The 21,771-nt window shown below is 40.5% G+C and overlaps 1 protein-coding gene across 7 annotated transcripts in view; it reads right to left on the bottom strand.

The window, feature by feature from the left end:
• The window catches only part of ATG5 (autophagy related 5), a 194,588-nt gene extending 177,077 nt beyond the window's left edge, over positions 1-17,511 (bottom strand). For 6 of the 7 annotated variants that reach the window (XM_079781132.1, XM_079781135.1, XM_079781131.1 and 3 more), the window contains exons 1-3: positions 17,227-17,511; positions 8,597-8,762; positions 3,502-3,629 (exon numbers count right to left, since the gene is read on the bottom strand). In XM_079781132.1, the coding sequence (XP_079637258.1) occupies positions 3,502-3,629; positions 8,597-8,704 (236 nt within the window). In that variant the 5' untranslated portion in view covers positions 8,705-8,762; positions 17,227-17,511. Of the gene's footprint in view, positions 1-3,501; positions 3,630-8,596; positions 8,763-17,226 lie in introns of those variants that run through there. The other variant, XM_079781136.1, reaches the window with a different exon arrangement.
• Positions 17,512-21,771: the final 4,260 nt, after the last annotated feature.

The raw sequence follows: 21,771 nt of genomic DNA, 5'->3' as shown, positions 1-21,771 counted from the left end.
AAGCATATCATGCAGATATTTAAACAATTATAAAAACAATAAGTACAAATGGGAAAAGGACTTGTAAAGGGAAAAGGAATAGCAATTCATGCTTTCATTTTTTAAAATAAGTTGTCTAAACTGGTGTTTAATTTACTTTCTCACTTGAATTTATTTAAAACTCCAAAGAATCCTATATAATAAAAGCCTAATATGCAAATAGACCGAACAGCAGAACAACTAGTGGAATGACCGGTAGCTATGATGTGCACTGACAACCAGGGGGCAGACGCTCAATGCAGGAGCTGCCCCAGGCCGGCAGGCCCCAGGCCAGCCAAGGTGGGTGCCAGTGGGGGGCCACCCAATCATCCTGCCAGTCGCCCCACAGAGGGAGGCGACCAACAGTGGTGGCAGGGGAAGGGGGGGCCAGCGCCAGGCCAGCCAAGGTGGGTACCAGTGCCCCTCCTCCACCCGTCGCCCCGCCAGTTACCCCACAGATCGGCCCTGATCGCCAGCTAGGCCTAGGGACCCTACCCATGCACCATTTCGTGCATTGGGCCTCTCGTCAAGTATAAGAAAGATGCTATCATCCTACTCAAATAAATGCTCCTCTACTCTTAAGATACTTGTATGTTCTCAAAAGCCCAAGTCCTAGAAAGCTTCAGTAGTAGCTGCTGAAATGATTACCCTATCCTATAAGGCTTACTGCTTAATTAAATGGCAGGTATTTACTGATAGCCTATTTCCAGGAAGATAATTCTTTTAACACAGGAAAAAACTGCTATTGTTGGGAACAATGAGAGAAAGGATCAAGACTTAGCCCAGAAGTCCTAGATTATACTCATGCCTCTGAAAGTTATTCCTTCTTTATATGGAGTACTTAACCGTACTAAAGGAAAGTGTACCTAAAGCCATTAAATACAATGAGCTTACAGCAAGCAAGACATAACTATGCAAGTGGTAGCATACATAAAAAGTTAACACCCCAAAAACTAAAATGAACAAAGATTCATGAACACGATTACTTTCATATAAGTTCTCTAAAAGGGGAAATAATTCCACTGTTTAATAAGACATTCAAAGGGATAAATACTGACAAAGTAGGAACATGATATATTTATGCCAAAAATATTACTCTGTATTAACAGTGATATATGGGCCCAAATATTATTTATTGATAGCATATGTAGAATATAAACCAATAGAATACAAATGATATCAAATACAAAAATAGCCTCCACACAGGACAGATTAAAACAACATCTGACGGATGATAACTTAACAATCATTTACTATAAAAGCTAAATTGAGGTTTCCCATCTTTTCTAGGATTTCTCAATTGGAGGATGGTTTTACACCTCACGAAAAGCACTATTATCATGACTAGAGGGAATGTTTATTGGTGCTAGTAGGTAGAGGCAAGGGCTGCTGCTAAAAATCCTACGATGTACAGGGTAGCCCTCCCCCAACAAAGAATTAGGTCAAAGTGTCAATAGGGCCCTTGTTGAGAAATACTGCTCTACAATGGTTAAAATAGCAAAGCCTGGTGTCAATCACACAGGTTCTTACAATAATCTATAACAAATACACATAAACAATGCAATTACAATATCCAATTAGAATACAGATAGATCTGTCAAGAACATAGCTATGTCTTATTATTACTCACCTACAATCTTTCCCCCTCTCTCCTTTCCCACTACTCTCCTGATCCTTGCTCCTCTTATACTTCTTTTAAGCCACCTTCCCATTCCAAAACCTCCAATTCTTCTGAGAAATAAAAAGACCCCGAAAAAAAAACACTAATTATCTATCTTGCCTGAGGTCTAGAACTATTCAAGTCATGAATCTGATATATGATCATAAAGCTCAGTAGTATTGGTTTTGTGTGGGGTTTTTTTTAATCCTCACCCGAGGATATGTTTCCTCTGATTTTAGAGAGAAAGGGGGAAATGGGGAGAGAGGGAGAGAGGGAGAGAGGGAGAGAGGGAGAGCGAAACAGAGAGAGGGAGGGAGGGAGGGAGGGCGAGCGAAACAGAGAGAGGGAGGAAAGGAGGGAGGGAGGGAGGGAGGGGGACGGGGGAGAGAGAGAGAGAGAGAGAGAGAGAGAGAGAGAGAGAGAGAGAGAGAGAGAGAGAGAAACATCAATCAGTTGCCTCCCATACGTGCCCCGAACCTGCAACCCAGGTATGTGCCCTGACTGGGAATCAAACCCATGGCCCTTCAGTGCAGAGAACAATGCTCCAACACAGGGGTCCTCAAACTTTTTAAACAGGGGGCCAGTTCACTGTCCCTCAGACCGCTGGAGGGCCGGACTATAGTTTAAAAAAACTATGAACAAATTCCTATGCACACTGCACATATCTTATTTTGAAGTAAAAAAACAAAACGGCAAAAACACCTGCATGTGGCCCGCAGACCGTAGTTTGAGGACGCCTGCTCCAACCAATTGAGCCACACCAGCCAGGGCAAGGTCATCATTGTTTTGATTAAAAAAAATTTTAAGGAACTTTGTCATCCTGTCCCAGAACCACCTCAAAATGGTAGAGATGTGACGAGTAATATGAAATATCATCCTATATATGTCTACACTATTACAAAAAATTTACTCATGAGCACAAGGTGAATTCCAAAAGTTCACTCCTTATTTCTAAACAATCCTTAAATTCAGCCACACTTATTAAACACCTACCAGCTTCCTCTTATTTAAGTCACTTTTAAAACTCATTTTAATAGTCTCATATTCAGAGAATAAGTCCATTTTTAACCTGTTTCTACTCTTCATATTTCATTTATATTTTGATTCAGTTTGTATCCACTTGGCAGCATTTCAACACTTATAACCACTTTTTCATATTCTTCTCTCTGCAATTTCTCCAGTTTCATTAAATATGTTTGGAAGCACAACAAACAAAACTCCCAATAATAGAGGAAGTATAAAATACATCATCTGTATATGGATAAACACAGATTCATTCAGGATTATTTTCAATATAATTCTTAAAAAATAATATAATACCAAAATTATTTTTCACATAAAAAGGAAATCAATATACTTTAAATACTAAACCAAGGCTAGATAAAATGTGCCTATGGCATAGTGATCAACTAAATGTGGCCATCGGTTTGAAAGATGCCATTGGAGATAATCATGCTTATATATAAAGATCTATAAAGATTTTGGAGATAGAAACAAAATTGAATAGTGTCACAGAGTGACTTATTTATTAAGGGGTTTTAAATATATTTGAAAAACAACAAAAACCCATAAACAAATATATTATTATACCATATAAAAATCTATTAAAAATATACAAATCTATCCATCTCCCATGAATCCAAATGGGAGGCAGAAATATTTTCCATAAAATAGTCTAATAATAGTTTAAAATGTACTGTGTTATATGAGCTAGGCCAGTGATTTCTTTCTTTACAGAAGTTGTTAAAAACTGCTTCAGGGCACTATACCTTCTTAAGGTTAGCATATACTCAATGCTTAATAATGCAGAAAAATTCACTCACCATTTCAGTGGCGTGCCTTCATGTTCAAACCATATCTCACTAATGTCTTCTTGTCTCATAACCTTCTGAAAGTGCTTTTTCACTTTGTCAGTTACCAACGTCAAATAACTTACTCTTGGCAAAAGTAACTGAAATGAAAATTTGTAAAACCATATTTATTTACTATTAAAATAAGTTTTTGAATTTTAAGGAAAAACAACCATGTTCTCTGCATTATTTTTAATATTCCACACAAATCAAAGGCTAAAGGTTAAGATGTTTAAAAATTTCTTATGAGATCATTAAGTACAGCTTATAGCATAAATGCCTAGAATAAGCAACACAAATCTAAGTATACTTTTTCTATAATTTCCTCCAAATAAAAGAACAATGTAACCAAATGCCATACTATTTAGGATACTTAGTATTTCAAGCAACTTTAACTTAAAAATATGAATCAACTTGAACTATAAAAATAATTAAACTGTTCTGAGAGCATAATCAACTCAGTCCTACTGAATACCTTGACTGATCAATCAGGACTTCTCAACTGCTCTCTCATGTTTTGAAAATCTACTGTGTATTAGATTAGTTGCAATGGTGAATACCAAGACAAAGACATAATCTGTCCTCTATATGAGGCTAAAGTAGAAGTTTAAAAAATGAGTATTTTTATAACTACTTACAAAAAATATTCATGGCAGCAACAGATCTTTAAAAGTCAACTAGAAATTTTCATTTGATGAACAACAGGGGCCACTACGATACCATGAATAAAAGAATGGCATGATGAGAAACAGTATTTGAGGAACATTCTAGCACTTGTACATAAAAGACTAAAAGGAGATTATAGACAGGCTATCTGTTAAGGAAATATTACATGAGGAGATGATGGGGATCAAGAAATGGAAAAGTGAGGAAGGTCTGAAGATCAGGCAGAACAGATTTTGATGATTAATGAAGAAATCAAAGAGAGATGGTTAAATGACTGACTTTTGAGCTACACATGTAAATCTTTAAAGTGCAATAAAGTACAAGCTTAAGTATAATGCTGGTTGCCTGGTGATCCTACCACTGTCAACTCCCTCAACCCTATCCTTATGTAGGTTGGGCCTTGAACTTTGGAGAGAAGAGTTTGGGAGGGAATATTGGGCTATGTAAAGCCTCAACTGGATTAGTTCAAAAGCCATCACTGTTTCCCCCCCACCCCCTCCCCCAGTAGAGGTACTCAGAAAGAAAACATAAGATAAATGAAAGAACACTGGTGAGAATTCATGTCTTTTCCTCCTTTGCAGTATAGTCCCTCTAGCCATTTCTTGCTTTCCTAAGCTTCTGTTTTCTTTTGCTAATAAAATTGTTTTGATACACTTTTACAGCTGCTTTTGTGTGTCTAACTGCATCTTTTTTCATACTGCTTATTTAAGGTTATGTCTTCTGATCAGTAAATCAAGTAGAACTACTGGGCTGTGAGTATATATACAAAGGGAAATATTCTGGTTAAAGGAAGTGATATTTAATCACTGAAGCTCAAGATAACAGGCTCTAAGTAGGTAAGAGAACATGACAGTGATCCTAGGGACTACAGAGAATGAGGGTGTGGGAGGCATGCTCCAGTATGGAATAGATGGTACTAATACTATGAACAAGCTGTTGGGTATTATTGTGGATTCAAAAGAACATACGGTCCTCTTTTATAAAGAAACAACTAGAATGTGATAGGAAAGAAAAGAAAAAGGGAACTAACACCAGTATAAGGAAAAGCACTCGTTGTTTACAGGAAATAGTACCACTTCTATTTTATATAGTTTAAATAACTTTCCAAAATCATATTCTATTACATAAATGGCAAAGAAAAGATTCATTAGAGTCAGAAATAACAGCATCAAATATAGGTGTAACATGGACAGTCTCTAAGAAGTTAAAACAACATGGTAACTTAGCCATTTAAAAATAAATAAATACATATAATCTATCAGTCGAATAAGCTCTGTAACTCTAAACTTTAACTTAAAATGTCTGTTGGACATTTAATAATAATAATAATAATCTGTTCTGTAGAGAATTATATTAACCTATGGAGATTGTAAGAAGAAAGACATATTAGGACTAATGAGTATGGACATCAGCTCCTGATTTTAGGGAGTATGGTACTACATGCTTATGGTTTAATCAAAGTTGCTGAAAAATTCTCAAATGATTTTCATGAAACAAAATCTTCTTTACAATAAGGAAATGAAGAACATTAGAATGTAAGCTCCATTAAGACAGGAATATTTGTGTTTTGTTCACTGCTACAGTCCCAATGCCCACAACATTATAGAAGGCACACAATAAATATTTGCTGTGCGAATCAGAGATGTCAAAGGTTAAAGTGGGACAAAAGGCCAAAAACATTAATTAATAAAGAATGCCTCTCCTTAAGATGGAATCTACAGGGAAGTGTACTTAGAATCTTCTGTTCCAAATTGGCCTATGGTAGTAATAATCTATAACATATAAATATCTACAGTAACTCTAAAAAATAACTCTATGACTTAAGAATGACTATATTAGATACAATTTATCCAGTAAATTTTAAATAAGTATCTAGTAAATAAATAGGTAAAAATGAAAAGAAAATAACAGCAAAAACACATCATCCTGCCTTGTACATCCAGATTGTACCACTCTTTTTTCATAGGTGCATCTCACTGGTTTACTTTAATTTTTTTAAATACTGGTAAAATATACCTAGCATAAAATTTTCCCTATTATCCATTTTTAAGTGTATAGTTCAGCGACATCAAATACATTCACACTGTTGTGCATGAACACTATCCATTCTCCAGAATGTTTCATCATCTCAAACTCAAATTCTATACCTATTAAACAATAATTTCCCCATTTTTCTCTCCCCCCTGGCCCTAGGTAATCACTTTTCTACTTTCTGTCTTTTGATTTAGACTATTCTAGGTACCTCATAGAAATAGATCATAAGCCCTGGCCATGTGGCTCAATTGGTTCAGTGTCACCCCACGCACCAAGAGGTCACTGGTTTGATTCCAAGGCAGGGCACATGCCCTGGTTGTGGGCTCGATCCCCAGTAGGGGGCATGCAGGAGGCAGCCCACTGATGTTTCTCTCTCATTGATGTTTCTCTCTCTCTCCCCCGCTCTCTCACAAATCAATAAAAGCATATCTTAAAAAGTAAATGGATCATAAAATATGTCCCATGTCCCTTCCTGCACGCCACCTACTGGGGAGCCCACAATCCAGGCATGTGCCCTGACTGGAAATCCAACTGGCAACCTCCTGATGTATAGGTCGATGCTCAACCACAGAGCCACACCAGCCAGGTTCAAACATCATATTCTGATTCAAAAGTAAACAGACGTAAATAATATAGTTTTCAGTTTTTGCCACTTTGACCAACTAGACACATATTTTCCTTTGTTTAGGCACTATTAGAAAGCTATTCAAGGTTAAAAATTTTAATTAAAATAGATAAATCTAGTTTGGAAATAAAACAAAAATGCTATCCTAACCCATATAGAAGAATTAGAGGAAAAATATATCTAACAAATAAAATTCTTCTAAAAATAAACTATGGCCATATTTTGGTTTTAATTACATAAGTTTTTCTAAAGACAGAAAAGAAAATTGTTGAGATTTCCAGCAGTCTGACTTCCCATCGCTCAAGCAGGCTTAGGAGCAGTGCTGCCTCCCAGACAGACAAGTGAAAATGCAAAGGGCAAGCTTTATGAAGGTGAAACAAGGAATAGTCCAGAATCATATAGACATTTTCCACTTTTCCAGAACCTCCTGGGTAAATGATATTACGTATACATGAGACACAAAAAGAAAAAAACTCAAATAATGACAACCGAGAATGTCTATGCCTATTAGGTGCTATTCAGTAAATAGGCAGGACACTATTATTTTTGACAGATGCTTAGGTTTGGATTATACGTGCACTCAGAAAAAAAAAACACAACAGGCTAAATTCAGAATATATTGATATTCTTTTTTAGAACAGATAATAACTCAAACCACAAGTCTACTTACAGCAATTTATGTTACTAAATAATATCTATACTAATAAAAGGGTAATATGCTAATTAGACTGGGAGACCTTCCAGGAGACCTTCCAGGCGTTCTTCTGGACAAAGCCATGGTAGTGGGGCCGAGGTAGAGGCGGTTAGAGGCCAAGAGGGGAGGGCAGTTGTGGGTGATCAGGCTGGTGGGGGACGGGGCCGTTGGGGGTAAGCAGACCAGTTGGGGGCGAACAGGACGTCAGTGGGGGTCAGTTGGAGGTCATCAGAATGGGGGAGGGCAGTTTGGAGTGAGCAGGCCAGTGGGAGGGGGGGGCAGTTGGGGGTGAGCAGGCTGGCGGGGGGGGGCAGTTGGGGGTGAGAACGCTGGCACAGGGGGCAGTTGGGGGCGAGCAGGCTGGTAGGCATAGTGGTTAGAGGCAATCAGGCAGGCAGGTGAGCGGTTAGGAGCCAGCAGTCCCAGATTGCGAGAGGGAAGTCCGACTGCCGGTTGAGGCCCAATCCCTGTAAACTGGCAGTAGGACATCCTTCGAGGGGTCCCAGATTGAAGAGGGTGCAGGCCGGGCTGAGGGACACCCCCCCACACACACCCCTGTGCACAAATTTCATGCACTGGGCCACTAGTATTTTATATAATATAGAGTAGCTCATTGACATGTGAAAAAGCATATACATATGTTCATATGTTCACTGAGCTATGATAAAGAATTTGTCAAATAGTTGCTTGGAACCACCTCAAGACAAAAAAATCAAATCTGAATGTATTATTTTTAAAACAGCTTCCTGTTAAAAGAAAAACAGCACATAACTTCTGATTCCATCATCAATATATGCATATGTGCATAAGAAAAACAAAGTCAAGAAGGTCCCATAACAACATGTCAACCGTGTTTTTCCCCTCTGGGTGGTAAAAATAGAGGCAATTTTAATTTCATTTGTTTTGCTGATCTGTGTTTTCTAATTTTCCATAATAAGCATGTATTAATTGTATAAAAAATGTTGAACAATAGCCTCCAGGTTTTTAGAGTTTTGTTTATAAAAATGAACAAAGTTAGATATCCCATTTGCCACCATCAACATACTTACATAATATGGTTCTGCTTCCCGTTCAGTTATCTCATCCTGATACAGGGTGAAGCAAGTTGGAATTCGACCAAACCACACATCTCGAAGCACATCTTTGTCATCTGTCATTCTTCCAGTGGTTAAAGCAGTACATATAGGCTAAATTCTTTTTTCAACCAAAGCTAAACTGAAAATAAAATGAGGAGCATTAATCAGATCCTTGCAAGGATGAATGACTTGCTCTGAAACAAAGGAAGATTTTAGGAAAAAATGAATGCCCAAATCAGTGCAACAAATTCTAAATGCAGAGCTATTACTTATTTAAAGGGATCATAGATGTAACCAATTCAAAATTACAATGTAGGCTAACTAATGAGCCACAGCCACAGTGAAACTATAGATACATCATTTTCAAGCCTATCTAAAGTGAACTCTTCACTGATGTCCTAAGGTTCCCAGAGTGCAACACCAACATATCCCAATTATCCCTGACCTATATATATCTTTTTAAATACATATTTTTATTGATTTCAGAGAGGAAGAGGGAGGGAGACAGAGATAGAAACATCAATGATGAGAATCACTGATCAGCTGCCTCCTGCATACCCCACACTGGGGATTATCCCTGCCCTATATATATTTTTTTAAATACATATTTTTATTGATTTCAGAGAGGAAGAGGGAGGGAGACAGAGATAGAAACATCAATGATGAGAGAGAATCACTGATCAGCTGCCTCCTGCATCACCACCAAGCCAGCATTACAAGAAATGCCAAATGGATTGCTGTAAGGGATTGCTGAGAAGAAGAAACAGAGAAACCTAGCCATACAGAATTAAAATGGCTATAAATAAGTACCTCTCAATAATAACCCTAAATGTAAATGGATTAAATATTCCAATCAAAAGGTGTAGGGTAGCTGAATGGATACAAAAACATGACCCACCTCAAAACAAAAGACACACACAGGATGAAAGTGAAAGGATGGAAAAAAATTTCCATGCAAATGGGATAGAAAAAAAAAAAGCTGGAATAACAATACTCATATCCAACAAAATAGACTTTAAAAGAATCATGCTAAGCGAAATAAGCAAGTCAGAGGAAGATAAATATCATATGATCTCACTCATTTGTGGAATATAATGAACAACATAAAGTGATGAACAAAAATAGAGCCAGAAGGAAGAAAAATATTCTAGAATATAATAGAAGTAATCCTGTTATTTGCAGATTTTTAATATTTCCTACAACTTTTGTGATATCATACTATGTTAGTACAGTTTTGGTAATATTATTATATTAAAAATCCTTTTATTCTTGAAATATTAATGTATATTGCATGTAATATTATATGTAAGATCATTTTTCTTGAATAATGGGTGTTTATTGCATGTAACATTATCATATTTAAAATCACTTTTCTTGAGATATTAATGTTTATTGCATGTAACATTATTATATTTAAGATAGTTTTTCTTGAAATACAATTTTTTTAAAAAAAGAAAAAAAAACCTAGCTCCAGCCCTAACTGGTTTGGCTCAGTGGATCAAACATTGGCCCAGGGACTGAAGGGTCCCGGGTTTGATCTGGTTAAGGCCATGTACCTTGGTTGCATGCTCGATCCGCAGTAGGGGGCATGCATGAGACAGCTGATTGATGTTTCTCTTGCATTGATGTTTCTCTCTATCCCTCTCCTTTTCTGTGAAATCAATAAAATATATTTTTTAAAAAAACAACAAAAAAACCTAGCTCCAGCACTTACTATGATACCTCAAAGTAACTTCTCTCAGTTTTCTCATCTGTAAAATGAGAACATCACTTACCACATAAAATATATAAAAATTAAATTAATACAAGTAAAGTACTTAGAGCTATGCCTATAATACTAAAAGTGTATCTATCATAATTTACATAACAAGACCATGTCTCAAAAAAATGTTTAAAAGTCCTAGAGACTTCAAGAACTAAGAATAATCAAAAGCATTATGTGTATAATGTAAGCAAGAATTAGAAGAGTAAAGGAAAATAACTAAAAATTATGCATTGAACATTGCTAATAGCCCTCAATATAAAGTCAATAAATATTTGATCATCTGATATGCCCAGCTCTGTGGCAGGTGCCAAGGGCATACAAGATGATAATGATGGTGGTAACAACTTTTTAAAACCTTAGGTATTACCCAGAAGGTAATATATCTAAATCTACTAAACATACCATGCACTCTCATATCCTTTCCATGGCTATGCTCATGCTGGTGGTTCCTTACCCTAAAGCAGCCTTCTCCACTGTCTTTTCAACTTAGACATCCTTCAGGATCCAGCTCAAATACCCTTTCTTCAATGCATGATTCAGGTAGAACCTGTTTCTTCACTGTACCTTTATTTTCCTCTACTATAGCACTTATCCTGTATAATAAAAGGCTAATATGCAAATCAACTAAACAGCAGAACGACCAGTCGCTATGATGCTCACTGACCACCAGGGGGCAGACGCTCAACGCAGGAGCTGCCCCCTGGTGGTCAGTGCACTCCCACATGGGGAGCACCACTCAGCCAGAAGCCGGGCTCATGGATGGTAAGCACAGCGGCAGTGGCGGGATCCTCTCCCGCCTCCGCGGCAGCGCTAGGGATGTCCGACTGCAAGAGGGCGCAGGTCAGGCTGATGGCTACCCCCAAAGTGCATGAATTTCGTGCACTGAGCCTCTAGTAAGCTTATAATAAAGATTTTTTTTATCTCTGATTTCTAATGTCATATTCTTTCCACCACACCATACTGATTGCCAGTGTGCTTCCAACCCCTAAATGGGTTATAATGAAATGTTACTTTCAGAAAGGAGAGGAGGGAATAAATAAAATATTAATATAACCTTTAGTGTTCAGAGGAGAATTTTAAAAGATATGGAAATTGAAGAATGGGTAGAATATGGACCGGCAAAGAGAAGAAGTTTACTTATGGCAAACTAGCATCGACAAAGGCAGGAAATGAGCAGAAGCAGTATATGTGCTAACATTTTAGGAAAACTCTGGGTTGGAAGAAGCAGATAATTAAAGAGATGACATTGTGAAAAGTCAATATCACACATAGATCCTGGGCAAATCACTTTACTTCACTAAGCCTCAATTTCCTAAGTCTACCAAGCTATTCTGGAAAAAAAATCTATAGTGGTTGACATGGTATTGGAAGTGCTGAGAAATAAATTACTATTCTTTTAACATCATATCTGTAAAAGTAAACTGAGACTAGATCATGAGGCATACCAAATGGAATATTTTGAGTTCTCAAATCTCATGCAATAAGCCTAGAGAACCTGTAAAGTTTTGTAATAAAATAAAAACAACTGGTAGCAGTGCACAAAAGGAAATTCTAAGTCAGAGAGAATATAGCCAGGAAGCAATCTCAGTAACTAGGGCATATAATAAGGAGTGCCTGACCTAGGCTGGTAGCAGTGCAATGAGAGAGAGATATGAGGTCTTTCCAAGGAAGAATAGAAGTTGGTGAAAATCTGGCTGAGGAACAAAGAACAGGACAGAGAAGATTTAGATGCTGACAGCAGACAATAGAGTAAGGTAGGTAGTTAAGGGGTTTGAAATCAGACTGACATGGGTTTAAACCTTGACTTCCACCTATAAGCTGTGTCCTTAGACAACAAATCTGACATCTCTGAACCTCCTATCTGTAAACTGAAGATACTTCTAATGTCAGAGGGCTCTTGGGTGTTTAGCACCTGGTTACCACTCAATAAATGGAAAAATATTTACTATATGGTTTCTTTGTGCTTCCATGGTCCCTCTACTTGAGCTTCCTTTCCCTCCTCTTTTTGCCACACTCAATCTTTTTTAAGAGTCAGCTAATTCTGAATAAAGATGATGGATTAAACACCTAAAAAAAAAGTCAGCTAAGCAACCTCCAATTTAATTACTTCTACAATAGCATGTTATAACCATTCATTGCAGATAGGTTCATCTTAGCTGTCTCTTGCCTCTCCCTATAGGGAACTGAGAGTTCCTTGACAGCAGACACTGGATACCTTTGCACCCACAACAGTAGCATAATTAGGACATAGCAGGCTCTGGAATTTTTGTTGAACAACTGGCAAGTATACATCCTATCTAATAAAAGAGAAACATGCAAATCGACCATACCTCTGCTATGCCCACAGGCCACACCCACTAGCCAATCAGGAGTGAGTATGCAAATTAACCCAAACAAGATATCCGTGGCCACAGAGCTGGAGTGAGCAGGAGGCTTGGGTTGCCCCAGGCGATGGAGGAAACCAAGTTTCCCGCCCACCCTGGCCGGCCCTGGCCTCCGCTCCAGGCTACAAAGTTTCAATTATACAAGATAAATAAATCCCAGATACTTGCTTCCAGCCGGCCCTGGCCTCCACTCAAGGAGGTGGAAAAAAAAAAAAAGCAAAAAAGGAGGGGCTGGAAGCTTGGGTCGCCAGGGGCTGTGGCCAGCCTGCAAACAGCCATCAGCCCCTCACCCAGGCTGGCCAGGCACCCCAACGGGACCCCCCACCCTGAAGGGCTGTGGCCAGCCTGAAAATGGCCCTCAGCCCCTCATCCAGGCTGGCCAGGCACCCCAGCGGGACCCCCACCCTGATCCGGGACACCCTTCAGGGCAAACCAGCTGGCACCCACCCGTGCACCAGGCCTCTATCTATACTAATAAAAGAGTAATATGCTAATTAGACTGGGAGACCTTCCAGGAGACCTTCCGGACATTCCTCTGGACAAAGCCATGGTGGCGGGGCCGAGGTAGAGGCGGTTAGAGGCCAAGAGGGGAGGGCAGTTGTGGGTGATCAAGCCAGGATGGGATGGCAGTTGTGGGTGATCAGGCTGGTGGGGGTGGGGCCGTGGGGGTAAGCAGACCAGCAGGGCGGCCAGTTGGAGGCGAGAAGGCCGTCAGTGGAGGTCAGTTGGAGGTGATCAGGACAGCGGGGGGGGGGGGGGGGGGGGTGCAGTTTGGAGTGAGCAGGCCAGCAGGGGGGAAGTTGGGGGCGAGCAGGCCAGTAGGGAGAAGAGGTGGGGGCAAGCAGGCCAGTAGGGGGTGAGCAGGCCGGCAGGGGAGGCAGTTGGAGGCGATCACACTGGCACAGGGGGCAGTTGGAGGTGATCAGGCTGGCGGGGGGGCATTTAGGGGCGAGCAGGCCGGCCGCGGGGGGCAGTTGGGGGTGAGCAGGCCGGCAGGCAGAGTGGTTAGGGGCAATCAGGCAGGCAGGCAGGCAGGTGAGCAGTTAGGAGCCAGCAGTCCCGGATTGTGAGAGGGATGTCCGACTGCCAGTTTAGGCCCGATCCCTATAAACCGGAAGTAGGACATCCTTCGAGCGGTCCCAGATTGGAGAGGGTGCAGGCCAGGCTGAGGAACACCCCACCCCCGTGCACGAATTTTGTGCACTGGGCCACTAGTAAATATATAAAACTAGAGGCCCGGTGCACTTAATTCATGTACGGGGGGGGGAGGGGGGATAGGGCCCTCAGCCCAGCCTGCGCCCCTTGCAGTCTGGGAGCCCTCAGGGGACGTCCTACTGCCGGACATCCTTAGTGCTGCCACAGAGGCAGTCATCCTGGCTTCTGGCTGAGTGGCACTTCCCTTGTGGGAGCGCACTGACCACCAGGGGGCAGCTCCTGTGTTGAGCATTTGCCCCCTGGTGGTCAGTGCACATCATAGCAACCGGTCGTTCCGCCTTTCAGTCGATTTGCATATTAGCCTTTTATTATATAGGAGGATATATAAGTCCAAAAGTTATACTAGTTACTTAAAAAACTTTTCCACTTAAATGCTTTCCCAACCACTACAATCACACTTTAAATTAATCAAATTTCATTATTTTAGAAAAATGATTTTCCTTCTCATACATACACTACACTATCATCATCATACATCCAATTTGAAAGCAACATTTTGGAAGCACAGAAATCCCAGTCTACTAGAAGTAAGGCAGTCTACTAGAAGTAAGCTTCTGAAGGGCAGGCGCTACTTCTTGATGACTGTGTTCTCTAGATCTAATTCAGGGCCTGGAACAGAGCAGATGCCCAATCAACAACATTTAACAAATAGCATAGTGAATATGGCAAAAATATAATGAACAATTAACAGTCCCTTTCACACTACAAACCAAGAAAGGCTAACCAATTACCCGAAGCTATTTTGCTGACAAAATCCCCAACTACCTAGAAATTACTTAAAATATCAAATGCCTACCAGCAGTAAATTTGTAAACATCTAAAAATAATAACTATGCTGGTTGATCTCTCTTTAAATTCACAACTAACCTCAAAAGTGGGCCCTAAGTACTGGTTCCTCCACTTCCCTATGTGTCCTACATAACCATTTAATAACTCTGTTTTCCTCAAATTTTCACATCTCTCATTCCTCACTCTCTCTCAGCTAAGGACCTGGCTTTTGAGAACCTGGCTTCTACTTTCTTCTACCTTGTATCTAAAGACCAGGGGTTCTTTTTTTAAATTTTTTTTTATTGTTTAAGATATTATATATGTCCCCTTTTTTCCCCCATTGACTCCTCTCCAGCCTGCCCCAGCCCTTTCCCCCCGCCAGGTCTTCAGCACCTTATTGTCTGTGTGCAAGGATTAAATACAAGGTCTTTGGTTGATAACCTCCCACCCACACATCCTCTCCCTCCGCGCCCCCCCCCCCCCCTTTCCTCAAGATCAAGGGTTCTCAACAAGGATTTTAATGAGTAGCCCCACTCTACCCTGGGGGAGTTAGAAGAATCTTACCTACTTCCGAAAGTTGAAGGCTCCAGGGCTCAGTCCTTGAACCATGTCTTTGTGGAGGATTCTCATGGCTTTAAATATCACTTATACAGTAACAATTCCCACATTTATATTCTGAACTCCAGTTTCATATATACTACTGTGTATTGACATTTCATTTGAAAATTTAACATGTTGCAAAACAGTGATTTCAGATCTTCCTCCCCGTTCTCCCTATTACTCTGTGGTCTACCCAAAATTACTAAGGGCTAATTGTTCTATTCTTTAGTGATCAGGCTCAATCTATACTTTGGAGTCATCCTTGACCCCTCTTCACATCTGAAGACTCTAGCTCAGACACAAGTAAAAAAAAATCTGCCATTTGTCACCACCTCCACTATTACCACCCATCCAAGTCACCGTGACCTTTAACCTAGGAAAATGCAACAGCCAATAGGTCTCGTTTCTGCCCTCGCTGCAACCAGACAACATAGCGATCAGAAAGATCCTTTTAAACACCAGTCAGATCAGTTTATTCTCATTCAAAGTAAAAACTAAAGTTCTTACAAAGTCCTACAAGGCCATATGCCACTTGGCCCCATTCTGACCTGATTATTTTTTACTTCTCTTCCCCCTTGCTCACTCAGTCCCAGCCAAACTAGCTGCCTCAGGGACTTTGTGGTTGCTCTGATGGCTCTTTCCACTACATCCATACTGCACCCTTCTTTATCACTTTCAGGCCTCTGCCCAACTATCATCTCTTCTAAGGCCACCACTGCAATTTCCTATGCACACCACCAGCATTCCCCTTCACTGCTTTATTTCTCTCTCTAGCACTTCTCCCTACATGCTATATATTTTAATTAATTTTTATACTGTCTTCCCTCCTCCCACCAAGGTGAACTTCATGATGGCAGGGATTTTTATTGTCTTGTTCATTGTTCTGTTTGTTTACTTTTTGCTTAGTGCCTGTTTCATAACAGGCACTCATTTGTTAAATTGATAAAGCTAACCTACACTAGAAGTGCACACATTATTCTAAAAACGTATATCCATATAATACTATCCTGTTAATTCCCCACCACTTTTAACCAGCTCATATTTGAGAATCAAAGCACATGTTTAAATCTAGTACAAAATTCTGAAATTCCCCTCAACTACTACACTCAACCCAACATCTTTACTTTCAAATCCAAAATTCAACCAACAACTCCTATGGAAATCACGAATAATTCAGTTCAGATCAAAGTTACCCACGGTCCTCAAAACTTGTGATTTATCAAGTGAATTCTCAAAGGTCTTGGAAGTTCAGTGCTGTATGATGGTGTCTGGATTCTGATTCTTGATGAAGACCTGCTGTACCCCCCTCCCCCGCCCAATAAAAATCTAGAACCAACCCAGTTTCCCCAGGTTCCTCAAGTCCTTGAGGTATGACTTGAAAATAATCCAAAGTATAAATTAAAGTTCGTGAGAATACTTTGCCATCAGAAAAATGGCTTTGTTAACACTAAGTATGATTAAAATGAGACTTGAATGAATGCCGTTGAGAAAGTAAGTTGGAGGAAATACCCACCGGATTCAGACAGAATTGAACCGCCTGTGAAATGTTTGATTTAAACAACTGTTCCACGAAAAGTGCAGGTTTTAAACGAAACACTAGAGCCTGGGCTTCCCAGCTGAGCAAAGGACAGACAGACGCATTCCCCGAGAGCGAGCGCACAGGCTACACCCTCCGGCCAGCCCCACCTCCCCGCGAGCAGCCACCTTCACCCACCGCCGCCGTCCGAGGGAGCGCTCCGCTAGCCCGCCATTCGCCCCTCCTTCTACCACACCTACCTGGCACCTCCCCAGCCCTCCTCCTTCGGGCATGTCTTCATTCCGGGGGGCGGGGGACACACACACACACATACACACACTGACAAACACCCTACCAGAAGCGCCGGCTCCTCCTTCTCCGGCTTTCCGCACCGGCGAAGACGATCGGTGCCCGGCTCCGGCCCGCCGGCGGCGCAGGGTTACTTGACACACAGTCCCGCAGAGACGCGCGAGCCCGGAGTCCCCAGAGGCCGCGCAGCCGCAGAAAGTACCGGCGAGGTGGTCGGAGCCGAGCCCCTGCTGCACTTCCGCCCTCCGCGATCCCGCAAATACCACCGGCGGCGCCGCGGAGCCCTGGAAGCCCACCCCGAGTCCAGTTACCCGGGGCGCCCGGAGATGACGTCACGGGACCCCACGTGGCCCGCACTCCGCCCTCCGCCCTCGGAGTTCAGCCCGGCCCGGAGAGGAGGCCGGAGCCGCGCTAGCGCCTGCGCAGACGGAGCGAGCGCAGGCGTGTGGGGTCAAAGCCCTGGCAAGTTCACAGCTCCTCGCTTGGAACGGAGCCTCGCGCCTTTCGCGTAGTCATTGCTGTTTGGGAGGTTAACGTGACAGTTCTGTAAGAGCAGAGAGTTTTAAAAATACTGAGACACTGCCTCACTGGAGCCTGCTGGCAGCCTCCCTCTCCTGCCTTCGCAGAATAATTTTAATACAACACTGGTTTTCAGAGTGTTTTTATATCTATGTTCTCTTTGTTCTTCTAAACTTTGTCAGAGCCACAGCGGAGATTAATAACCGCATTTAACACAAGGCTAAAATATGTGAATACTCAAGTCCTTCCGTCCATCCAAAATAGCTTCCTGTTTCTGAAAATAAGCAATTGGTTAACTTATTCCTAAAGAGTGTCTGAATTAGATCTATCCAGAAGCTTTACCAGGTATTTAACGTTTTTCTCTTAATTAAGCTTGCCAAAATATGGTTAAGTAAATACTGTGCTGAGACCCAAAATAGGTTCCCGATAATTGGAAAAATTAGGGAAATCCTAGCTGTAGCCACAGGATTCTTTTTGAAAGACTAACTCTTCTTGGAGGTTGACTAGTCCAATAATTGTCAAATGGCAAATCATAACCCAATGGTGGTGGGTCATCAAGTTAGGAAGTCATAACTAGCATTTTTTTTTAATGTTTTAATTTTTTTTTTTTGAGAGAGAGAGAAACATCGATTTGTTGTTCCACTTATTTATGCATCCACTGGTTGCTTCTTGTATGTGCCCTGATTGGAGATGGAACCCAAAATCTTGAAGTATTGGATGATGCTCTGACCAATTGAGCTAGCTGGCCGTGGCCTTTTTAGCTTTAATGATAGATTTTTATTCACTTTGTCATTCAGTCATTTAAACATTTCTTAAGGTCACATATTATGTGCTTGGTAAAGTGAAAATAGCTCTTAAACAACAGCAAAGAAAATTTGAATATGTATTTTAAGGTCACAATTTGGAACACGTTCCTTATGACTACCATGTCATGTACCATATATAATTCTATCACTGTTACAGATAAAATGTGGGTTCCTATTGAAAATATTGTGTTATATGACTATATAATTACAGTTCCTCAGAATTTTTTATCTTCTTGTCTATACAAATGGATTCTATAGAAGTGTATTAAAGCAATATGTCAAATAGTCTTTGGAAATATATATATATTCAGAACTCGTGCATTTGTGTTTCACTTTTTGATTCCAATAAATTAATATTATTCTAAAATTTTTTAAATTAGATTATTTTACTCTTCCCATATGAATATATATATATATATATATATATATATATATATATATATATATAAAAGGCTAATAGGCAAAGTGTCCCCTCGGGAGTTCGACCAGGAGATTGGGAGTTCGATCGCTCGCCATGACATGCGCTGACCACCAGGGGGTGGCGTGGGACGAAGGAAGGCCCCAGCAGGCAGCTGGAGGGCCCCAATCTGCCCTGATCGCCAGCCTGGCCTAGGGACCCTACCCGTGCACGAATTTCATGCACCAGGCCTCTACTATTTCTATAAAAAGCTTTTATTAAAAAACTGGGACAAATAAACCAGGCAGTTTTCAATCTGTTTTTCAATGAGTACAAAAGAAAAATAGTCTGGGAAGTATAAAAGTTATGAGGAAGTCTTTTGTAAAAACCTTTAACAGCCTGACTCTTGAAACAGCAAAATAAATCCTTGCAATAATACGTTGTTGTCACCAGACATAAAGCTCAATGCTCCCCACCCAGCAAGTCCAGTTAACAGCACCCTCAATGAAGTAACAATGTTTCCCAATAGGAAACCTCTGGTCATCTCTAGAGATCTTGCGAAAGCCTAAAAAAGTTCTCAATACAAAATTATTTCGATTTGGCAAAAAAACAACACCCACTTTCTAAACCTTTTCTTTCTTTTTTTTTTTAAAAAAATATTTTTTAAAATTAATTCCAGAGAGGAAGGGAGAGGGAGAGAGAAACAGAAACATCAGTGATGAGAGAGAATCATGGATCGGCTGCCTGCAACCCAGGCATGTGTCCTGACCAGGAATTGAACTGTGACTTCCTGGTTCATAGGTTGATGCTCAACCACTGAGCACACTGGCCAGGCCTAAATCTTTTCAATACTGATAAAATCTCTTTCAAATTCATTTTCCTCTCCTTCACATTCTGCTCTTGAATCATAAGATAGTGCAGCATAGCATAGCTGAAGACATGGGCTCTTAAACCCCGTATCTGACTTCCATTACCTGTGTGGCCACAGGCAAAATTATTCAACCAAGACTGACTACGTAATTCGCCATGGTCAGTGCAAAATGAAAATGAGGCCCTTTGTTAAGAAAAAGAATTTCAAGATGGTGACAGCATAGCATTATATTAAGCACTGTGTGATTGAACAGGTCACTGGCCCAAGAACCTGGCTGTTATGTAACTTCTCCAAGTCTCCACCTCACCATTTTTCTTGAGGTAAAATGAGTAGAATGATAGTACCTGCTTCATAGACTTGTGGTGAAGATTATGTGGAATGATGCTCATGAAGCATTTATCGGAGTTCTTGGCACATAGTGCACTCTCAATAAATGGGAGCTGTTGTTTTTATGTCCTTTATTAAACTCTGTGCCTCCTCTCCCTCTCACCAACCCATTTTGCAATCTGCTGCCAGAGCAATCTTCTTTAGCACAGTTCTAATTATGCCCCTGCCCTGGTTTTACAAAAACCAATCCTCACTGCCTACATAAAAAAAAACAAAACAATCTATATTTCTTGGTCTAATCCTACCCAATTTACCAGCTTCATCACCCATCACCTGTCTGGCTCTCTGGTCTCTGTCTGACCTCACTCACACCCTGTGCCCTGGCTTACCCTGTTCCTCTGTTGGAAATGCCCTGTCCCCAGAGCTATAGGGAAAATACAGGAAGCAAAGTCACAGTTCTGCCTTAGAGTTGCTTACAGCCTAGACTGGAAAACAGAATATTACACAGAGATTTAGCAACAATGCAAGACAGGACAAAAAGAGTGATCAGGAGAAAAAAATGTCATAAAAGTTCAGAAGAAGTAGAAGTCATGACTGAAAGAGCACTTTTTTTTAGAGCATTTCATTTCATAGTTTATTAATGGTTATTATATTATGCATAGACCACATGTTATTATGTTTCAAAACCCATAGCTCCATGGATTCTTTTTCAAAAATAAAATTCATACTTTTTAAGTAATTAAATGCTAAACTTAAGAGAGGGGCAATATATATATATTTTTATTAATTAACTTTATTTTTCAGAGCAGTTTTAGGTTCACAGCAAAATTGGGCAGGAAGTCGGAGAGTTCCCATACACTCTACCTCCACATACATAACCTTTTCCATACCATATCCTGAACTGTATCATTTGTTACAATCGATGAACCTACATTGACACTTCGTAATCACCTAAAGTCCATAGTCTACCTTGGAGTTCCCATTCCGTGAGTTTAGCCAAATCTGTAATGACATGTATTCAGCATTCCAGAATAGTCCAGAGTGGTTCCACCGCCCGGGAAACCCACTCTGCTCCGCCTATTCATCTCCGGCTGCTTCCACACCTTGGCAACCACTGATGCTTTTATGTCTCCATAGTTTTGCCTTTTCCAGAATCATATAGTTGAAAGCATAAAGTATGTAGCCTTTACAGAGTGGCTTTTTTCACCTAATAACAAGCATTTCAGTTTCTGTTATGTCTTTCAGGGTGCAACGTGGGGTTTTTTTTGTGTGTGTTTATTTTTGAAATGTATTTTTATTGATTTCAGAGAGGAATGGGGAGAGAGAGAGAGAGAGAGAGAGAGAGAGAGAGAGAGAGAGAGAGGAGAACATCAATGATAAACAATCATTAGCTGCCTCCTGCACGTCCCCCACTGGGGATCGAGCCCACCACCAGGCATGTGCCCTTGACCAGAATTGAACCTGGGACCCTCTAGTCCGCAGGCCAACACTCTATCCACTGAGCCAAACAAGCTAGGGCTAAATAAAATTTAAATTTTTAAAATGAAAAATACAATTACACAGCTGAATATTTAGATGAGTTCTCCTTTTTTACTTTAAAATATACCAATTGAAATTTAATACAGACTTTTATCAACAACTCTATTGGGGGACCTTTCTGTGGATAATTTG

Source organism: Cnephaeus nilssonii (assembly GCF_951640355.1).
Source record: "Cnephaeus nilssonii genome assembly, chromosome: 9".
Classification (NCBI taxonomy): domain Eukaryota; kingdom Metazoa; phylum Chordata; class Mammalia; order Chiroptera; family Vespertilionidae; genus Cnephaeus; species Cnephaeus nilssonii.
This window is presented reverse-complemented; position numbering and strand designations above follow the sequence as displayed.